This window comes from Chaetura pelagica, unplaced genomic scaffold (assembly GCF_000747805.2).
Source record: "Chaetura pelagica isolate M959 unplaced genomic scaffold, ChaPel_1.0 scaffold215, whole genome shotgun sequence".
Taxonomy (NCBI): Eukaryota; Metazoa; Chordata; class Aves; order Apodiformes; family Apodidae; genus Chaetura; species Chaetura pelagica.
The window spans coordinates 830,402-839,510 of record NW_009953206.1 but is presented as its reverse complement, the minus strand read 5'-3'; the positions used below and the strand labels follow the sequence as shown (position 1 = coordinate 839,510).

The following is a 9,109-nucleotide window of genomic DNA, read 5'->3' as shown; positions in this document are numbered from 1 at the left end:
CAGCAGGGAGAGCTTGTCATTTTTATGTCCTTCCTTCTGCCCCAGGCCAAGCCTCACCTCGTGAAGGTAACACACCCAAGAGCTGCAGCTTTAGTACAACAGTAAGACAGACCTTCACCACATGCTGAACAGTAAAACTGAGCACACAGTTCTGAGGACCATGACAACATAGAGCTGTCTGACCCAATTAAACCCCAGAGAGCCTGTAAAGGTTACAGTACCAAAGAAACACTGATTTATTTCAGCTGTCTGCACTGAAGCACCTGCCTGCAGCTGTTCACTGAGAACAGTTTTCTGCAGTGCAGATCCATCCTTTCTTTTCTGAATTCAGACAGGACAAAGACTGGGAAAGGAGGGATGATTCAACACTAAAAATCAGGGGGAGTAGAACTGTTTGCTATCATACTCTGTTAGTTCCAATTTACTCTGCAACACAGTGAGCATCTGAACCATGTAGACACCAGAGAATCAGGTTAAGACAGGAAGGAGCATGTCAAGCACTCTGTGCCTGTTACATTTTTGCAGTGGCCCTGGCAAGGTGTCCTGCCTTTTGCTCTGCTTATGCAAACACCACTTTTTTTTTCCAGCAGTGAATTCAGGAGATCCATGTGGAGTGAAAAAAAAACCTGCTGACAATACACACCTCATATAGTGAAACTCAAGTGCAAGGTCATTCCAGTGCTTCTCATCTGGAGGAACAACAGATTTCAGTGCACATGGGAAATGCCCTCCCCAGCTGTCACACAGATAGACCACGCCGTACTGTCCTCGGCCCAGCTCACGGCCCAGCTTTGGTTTGCCTGGAAGGCACAACATCCATCCAGTCAGACATGAAAACATGTTTCTCTTCCCATGTACCACCAGGCTGGCAGCCCAGAGCTCGTCATGGGCCAGCAGCTGCAGGGTACTGGGTATGTGTCAGATGGAGGCTCACTGAAGGAGCTGAGTGAAAAGCAAAACACCCCTCCTACTCCTTTACACCCACTGACTGCCTCAGCAGGAGGGAGCAGAAGATAACCCAGAGAACACGAAGCACAAGGCTCACCATGTAACAGCACATCCTGGAGGGACCTACTCTCCAGCGAGAGCCGCGCAAGCCGAGGAGCGTGGTCCTTCCGCACCTTCAGCCACAGGTCTTCTGTCTTCTCCAGCCTGCCAGAGTGGCCATCTTCTAACTACAAGAGACAGCACACATACGTGGGAATCCTGCCTGGTTTGAAGCCTAGGGTAATGAGGCTGAGGGTCCTTGCACAACTGAGCAGAGATCCTACTTCGAGCACAGCAAGTTTAAAAATAGGACCTCACATCAGGGAACTCAGCTCTGCCACCTCTGCCTACAGAACAGCAGCATTAACTGCTCACGCTGCTCCTTTAGCTACCACTGCAATTAAAAATCCCCTTTCCCCAAGTGCCAACTCACAAGGAAGACCCCCTTCTTAACAGCTCCACACTCACCTGTCGTAGGGAAGCTGCGAAAGCCTCATGGGAACTGTTCAGCCTGGTCCGGAACTGGCTGCAGATGCTCTTGGCCAACTTGGAGGCACTGAGGCTCTCAATGGCATCCTGAGCAACCTTCCTCTTCCAGTCACTGGTGATGGCAGGTGGGCTCACCCACGTAATCCGCTGGATTATCTAGTAAAACAGGAAAGAGAATTGAGGCCCAAAAAAAGCAAAGGGTCTATTTACTCAAACTGTTTAGATACATTGTAATAATGCAGTCACCTGCACATAGAATTGGGCTAAATAATTCCCTGACAGTGACCAGGAGGTACTGATCACAATATTGTTGTGCATGATCACCAAGTAAGATGTTTGGGGGGTTTTTCTGAACCTCTGCTCAGTTTACTTCTACAAGCCAACCACCCTTTCAGGTCTGACCAAGAACATACACAGCTAGACAGTCACCACTTGGGAAACCACACAGTTGTGGGGCAGCTTTGTGGGCTGAAAGAACAGGCAGAATAACCAGGAACCCAGAGAGTCAGGGAGAGAGATGTTCCTAAACTGGTGAAAGCTACAGGGGAAGCTGCTTTTTGCTGGACAGACACACTGCCAAGGCACAGAAGTCTGAGGCATTGGCAGGCACCACTTCCCTCTAATTGCCAGGTGATGAAGGTGCCCTGCCCCACCCTTTATTAGAAGCCACAAAAATCCAGCTGCTGCACATCCAGTCTGGATCTTTCTCCCAGCCTGAATTCAGGAGGAATCTGAAGGTTTGTTACCATTCAGTCTGCACTGAACCTGTTTGGGAAAAACTCATTCTCCCACTCATCCATACAAAGAGTCTCAAGACGGAGAAAGCAGCAAAGGTCAGCAGCAGCCCAGAGCAGGAGCTTCAGAAAGATGAATGCTTTAACAGACAGAAATTTAAAACAAAGACCTGAGGAAGTCTGGTCTGCTCTGGAGGGAGAAGAGTGAATTGACCTGAATCAAGATACATTGCAAAACAAACCCTCAAACCCAAATAAACAACGAGTTACCCAAAACATAAACAGCAGGAGTTTCAGAAATCATCCTTCTTTCGCTGTTTCAGAACAGAAAACACAAAGAGGTATTTATTTGCTTTAAATTAAGTATTAGCATCCCCAGTAATAAACTACACACACAGCCTTAGTGCTGGGTGGGGAAGAAACAGCTTTTCAATGTGTGTGCCCAGAGTCAAAATCCAGAGAGGAGCTGTGACTATTCACATTATTCTTTGCTCATAAACATTCCATTATACAGTGACACCAACTAGAAATAAATGATAAAGATGCTCATACTTGTTTGATCTGTTCCCACAGCATCCTGGTTACTGTTGAGCCAGAGTGGAAGGTGACTTCTACATGATAGGCTGCATTTAGTATCTGGAAAACAGGGGGGAAAAGGAAAGCATGGAAACTTTGCAAGCCATCATCACTACAAAATTTACTAGACCCTCCTTAATGGGTCAGTTGGTTCAATTAATTTATTGTATTAAGCTCACAGGTGTTTCTAGGCTGTAATCTGATTACTACAAACAGATTTAGGTAAGTACCAAGACTTTGTAGGTACTGGGCCTTTAAGTGAGTGTTCCCCAGTTTTAGCACCTCCCTTAAGGACACCAGACCCACACATACTCCATGGCTGTGCTCCTCTCATTTCACTCAGCACCTCAGTCTCCTCCCACCCTTGCTGGATGCGGATAAAGACAATTATTAAGAATACTCTAGACAGCCATTTAAGCCACCATACCTGTTTGAGATAATTGCTTGTGATGTGTACAGAAGCATCCTTTGACTTCTCCAAACCCCTTGCAGGATGTACTGAAACCTCCCAAGACTCCTCCAGGCTCTTCAGACATCTCTCCAGAGTCCCCACAAAGCTCTCTCGCAGATAGTCCACTGAGCTAATTAACTTGTTGGCAACTGCTTGGTTTAATCGAGAAATAATCAGCTCCTGAATTTGCTTAATACAACATTTGATGTCCTTGGAACTAACAGGTTCCCCGTTCTCAGAAATGATGATATCTGTAAAAAAAGAAAAGAGGCATCTTTGGTATTCAACATTTCAGTGTTGCACCAGGGGCTACTGAGTGCTTTGCAGATGATCTCCAGTCCAGCTGCTGCTCCAAATGCTGCTTCACTCCTCCAGAGACTCATCACTTTAAACCCAGATAACATAACCTGAAGCCAACAGTGTTTCAGTCATACAAAATAACCTCATGAGCAACAGAAGAACATCTACTGATCACTGCAAAGGACCATTCTATGATTCCATTATTACATTTTTGCAGGTCTGTGTGTCTAATGCAACACCACCAGTTTTATAGGGGTCCCAAACCCGGTCCTACTTGAGTAATTTTGGTGATGGAAAGTACTGAAGCCTTGGAGCAGCTCCAGGAATGCACACCTGGTTACTCCAGTTTCAGGAAAGCTAAAAATGACATCTGGCAAAGGTGGAAAATATCCTGATGTTTCCTTCCATTGACTGGTGATCAAATTCACAGGCTACTCAACTCTAACACCTGATGGACTCCAGACAACATTCTGCAGCTACTAGAGTGGTACAGTGGTGACAAGTCAACTATCATCTCAAAATGACCAGGGCAGGAACACAAAGCTGTCCTTCTATCTATAGAGGCACAGGTCAATCCTGTGATCCACAGGCACTGCTGGATGTTAAATTTTATGAGAAACTGATGGAACAGCCACACTGGTTACATGAAAACTTTTATCCTAGTATCTTGAAAAGGTTGATTACCAGTTGGTGTTTTTCAACAAGCACTGAACAATCACTGTAACCACTCTGAGCAACGCAATTACTACCAGGAGCTGAAGACCTTGTCTCAGGATTTAGGCCAACAACATCCCAGGCTGCTTCAAACCAACCCAGGGAGCAGCAGATGGCATTAGCTCCAAGTAACACCTTCCTTTCAGGATATTACTTCAAATGCTGATAGCTAACAAGATGCTACACTCTTGAGTGGTGTTTGTTATGCCAATAAGCATGTACAGAGTTAGAGGTATTTTGTCTTGTGCTGCCCCTAAATCCTGCATGAGTGGTGTTTGTTATGCCAATAAGCATGTACACAGAGTTACTGGAGGTATTTTGTCTTGTGCTGCCCCTAAACATCCTGCATATACAGAATCCTGAACTCTGGCACTCCAGTGCTCCAGGTCTGTACAGAGTGGGGCAGACAATACAGGAATCATTCCCTGCCCTTATAATGGAGCAACAGCAGCCCTAACCAGGCAGAATTAGCAAACTCATCACACCATTAGCATATTCTAGTTTGTTGGGGTTTTTTGCAGTGTGCAGAGGTTAATGTTGCAATTAAAACAAGCTCTTTATGAGGACAACATTCTGTATGGGCACTACAGAGCAAATGTTGCAAGAAGCAGGAGAGATCATATCCATTTCCCACCTGCAGAAGCAAAAATATCAGCTCCTAACTTTCAGAATTAAACATAATCCATAATTTCTCCTCTTCAGCCCAGGGGATAACGCTCCACTTTGAAACTGTGAGGAAGTAAGTCAAGACAAATACAATTATCTAGAGTTTTGGCCTCTCTCATGCCTCAGAAGAGCACTCAATTCACAAAAAATTAATTTATTTTAAACCAATAGCCTAAAGTTATTCCTGATCTTATTTTAAACAGGAAAATCTTTTCACATGTGCCCAGTGAACTGTATTTCCTCAGCAATGATTTGCTACAGTAAAACCTCTGCTTAGCAAGCAGAGAAGAGCTGTTGGAGGATCAACCTACATGTCTTCACTTGGATGTTATGACAGACCAAGTAATTCCTGCAGCCAAAATCTGGATCTCTCACCCTTCCCAATCTACACACCAGTCTGTGTGCTTCCAGCTTGTGCCTTCCTGGAAGTTCTGCTACTAGAATATGTATTCTCACATCTCCCAAAAACACACTAAATAAAGCCAAGTGTAGAACAACCTCAGGAGTTGTGTTGATTTTTATGTCTTTTTAAGGAAAAGGTTTCATTTTAGGAGGCTGTACACCCAAAAGTCTTATGCAAACCCCTCTCAGACAAAGAAATCAAGCAGAAAGTACAAATCAAGCCTTCACTGCTAAAACTCAGCCTTTTTTTCTTAGAACAGCTTTATTCCCAAGTCTCAGCACAGCCAGTGAGGCAAAGTTGAGAGAATTATTTTCTTTTGGCAGATTAGGGAATTAGAGAAGTAAAATACTGTAACCCAGAACTGTGCAGGGGCTCTGGGGGGAAAAGTCTGATTTATGAGAAACCAAGACTTAATGTGTCCAGGCCTCGCATTTAAGTACAGTGCTTTTTACCCAGGAGATGCTACAGAAAAATCCTTTGTGTATCAGCTCTGAAATTCCTTGCAAAGCCACTCATCTCAACTGCCATTCAACTGTCCCTGGCAGATGGCAAATATTACTCCACCACTCTTCTTTTCAAAGCCTTTAACCTCTTGATCCCCATTTCACTCCTGTCAGTGGTTACCTTTGAATTCCATATTAGCAGCATCCTCCAAAAGCTCCTCTTTCATGTTGCCAAGAGTCTCTATGATCATGTCCTTCATCTCCTCCTGCTTGCGGTTGGCAATGTTCATCAGAGACTCATAGAGCTCGTTCTCCTTCTTGCGGGTGTACTCCAGCCTCTTGGGGGTGATCTGCAGGTCCCTCTGCATGTCAAAGGCCTGGTTGATGAAGATGTTGAGGCAGCGACAGTGCACCTCGTTCAGGCTGGTGGCTGCTGCCACCAGGTGCTTCTGAAGCACCTGCCTGGAGAAAGTGCTCAGGAGACGGAGCTTCTCCAACTGCTCCACCAACATGCTCTGGGCATCAGCATCAGGGCCAGGTGCCCCACAGCTGCAGTGGTTGGTGCTCAGGTACTCCAAGTCCATCAGCTGGCAGTAAAGGGAGGACTTTTCATGATCAGTTTTTTTGGGAGAGATCAGCTCAACCCCCGACTCTGGCACTTTGAAGAAGAAAATGGGCAAAGAGAATTTCTCTTTGATTTCACGCAGTTCGTCCTCATCTGAAGGAGAAAGTTCAGCCTCACTGATGGCAAAGATGACAACAGGCAGGACCTGGTTCACGTACTCGCTTAAGGTGGCTTCAGCAGACTGGAATCCTCGACATGGAGCTACCACAATATCCACTTCCTAGCGAGGGAGGAAGTAAAAAAACACAACAGGTTTATACAGATCCTTTTAAAAGTGAACAGATGCAAAAACGCCCTGCAATTCACACAAAGTGCAAACCCAGAAACATTCAAACCCTGTAGAACAGTCATGGAGACTCACACACAGCTTCATGCTCTAGGACACAGCCAACCTGCAGGCTGAGGACAGCCCCTCACAGGGAGCAGCCAGACATGGATCAGTGCCCCCTGACTCTAAAAACTCTTTTTATACCAAGTGCCTTTGAGCTTTAGCCAAGTTGAGAACAAAACATTGAACAAGTTTTTTCCAGGTAAGTGCTAGCACAGAATGGCTGCTTTTCACAGAGCTGACCCACTCTGCTACAGCCTCTCCCACTGGTGTTTACCAGACCTGCAGCTCTCTGAGGAGGTCTTTTGTGTGGCCAGTTTTGGTGGACTTCCAGCAGTAACCAATACCACACCAGCCACTATTGCCAGAACAAAGGCAGCACAATTACCAAGTCCAAAGACTTCCCAGATCACAGAATGGTTTAAGTTGGAAGGGACCTTAAAGATCACCCAGTTCCCACCTCCCTGCATGGGTAGGGACACCTCCCACTAGACCAGGTTTCTCAGAGCCCCATCCAACCTGCCCTTGAACCATTTTCCTGACTCATAACAGGGGGCAATAATTAAAAATTCTTCAATCATTTTTCTGAGGAAGGGAGGAAAGATTCAGGGCTGGGCAGGGGGAAGATGTGCAGGGCAGCAGCACCCACCAGGATGGGTGACTCACACCAGCAACTGTAAAGAAAGGAGGAAGCCAGTGCTGTCTCTAGGAGACAGGAAGAAAACCAACACAGACAACCCAACACAGCTGAGCAACTGGTCCCTCTGTTTCCAGAGAGGCCTCTCACACTCTTCCAAAGAGCATTAGCAACATTTCTTGCCCTCCACTTAAGTTTTTTTCTTTAATGCACTATAGAAGTTTAAGCACTGTCTCTGCAGCCTCACACACTCCTGGGGATATTCCTATAGGGGAATTACCATGACTCACACTGGATTCCTAAAATTCTTAAGCTGGTTCTTACCAGGTCACACCACTATAAACACATTCGAGCACTTGTGACAGAGATGCGAGCATCAAACTGCTTCATTCATCTTTTCATTAACTAAAAGGCCCTTTTTTAAATATCAAAACCTCCCACTTAGCAACCTGAACATCAGGTACCAGATAGCAGAGCTACAGCTCTTCCACTTCAAAGTGGGATGCAGAGGTGCTGGCACCAGCAATGCAAAAAAGAGAGTTCAAAGAGGACATGATGCACACACACTGTGAACTCACCTGCAGGCTCAGCCCTGCAGTGCCAGGACAGCCACTGCATCCCATATCCCAGAAAAAAAATATTAAAATCAGGGATCAAATAGGTCTTGACCTACAGTAAGACAAGTGGAGCCTCACTAAACACACCCACAGCAATGTGCCATTTCACTAAGTCAACAGATAATTCCTAATTTCCAAATCAGTTAAAATGAATTTACTTGCTACATCCCAAGAGGACCTCATCCTATTTTGCTGGGCTTCGGGCACTTTAATCACTGTTTGCTTAGTGAACTGAAGTGCTGAGAAGCTAACCCAATTTAGGCAGATTTTTACCCAAATTCCTACCCAGCAGATTATGATTGAAGGCCCAGCTCAGTCTTTTTCTAAGGCAATTTGAATACTCTGCCTTCGAAGAAGAGGAATCTGTGAATCAATGAAGTCTGACAGTTACTGCATTTATTATGTGATCTAATTTCATTGCCTCCCTTATCAATCTGAGGTACATATAGACCCCTAGATCCTACTTAGAAGTTTTTTTTACACACATTCCCCCCCCAGTTTTTCTTGCCAGTTCATTCTGGTTCCATGGGGACCTGAGTAAAAACTTCAGTAACTCTAATCTAAAGAGACTCCCAGGTAAAAAAACTGAACTGCACCTCTGGTCTCCAGCAAACACTGATGTTCTTTACAACATAATTGCTTTGATTTTCTGCCATGACTCTGAACCCAGTTCATCAGGGAATGTGATTTTACCTCTGCCCAATAAAGCCAGTGAGGCATGGTCAGTATCTTCTACCCTCAGTTATTCCAGCACAAAGGGAGGGATGAAGATCACTTCAGCCTCAGAACACCCCAAAGTAAACTGCTATTAGGTGGAAGGAAGAGCATCTCAGCCATGTGAGAGCTTCTCAGTTTTCTGTATTAACACCACAAACCCATTTCAACACTCTCAAAAAGGAGGCCAGGGCAAGTTCTTCCAAATTCTAAGCAGGATGTCCATGAAAATAACCACCCAATAGGTTGTTAACCACATTCTTTGCTACCTGTAACAGCTACTAATTCATATGACCTGAATCACTGCTAAAGTACCTGAAGAAACACAACAATCACCCCAAACTAAATCTGTTCTTCTTCACTGAACCATCTTGTTCATTCATTCATTTTCCAGCTTTGTCAGAGCAGCTGAAAATGTTTCTTTC

General features: G+C 45.1%; 1 protein-coding gene across 1 annotated transcript in view; it reads right to left on the bottom strand.

Annotated features, from left to right (window-relative positions):
* The window catches only part of DSTYK (dual serine/threonine and tyrosine protein kinase), an 18,318-nt gene that overhangs the window by 4,535 nt on the left and 4,674 nt on the right, over positions 1 to 9,109 (bottom strand). The window contains exons 3-8 of the mRNA XM_009997530.1: positions 5,945 to 6,608; positions 3,214 to 3,488; positions 2,763 to 2,846; positions 1,456 to 1,632; positions 1,046 to 1,175; positions 644 to 800 (exon numbers count right to left, since the gene is read on the bottom strand). Coding sequence (XP_009995832.1) covers positions 644 to 800; positions 1,046 to 1,175; positions 1,456 to 1,632; positions 2,763 to 2,846; positions 3,214 to 3,488; positions 5,945 to 6,608 — 1,487 coding nt within the window. The remainder of the gene's footprint in view (positions 1 to 643; positions 801 to 1,045; positions 1,176 to 1,455; positions 1,633 to 2,762; positions 2,847 to 3,213; positions 3,489 to 5,944; positions 6,609 to 9,109) is intronic.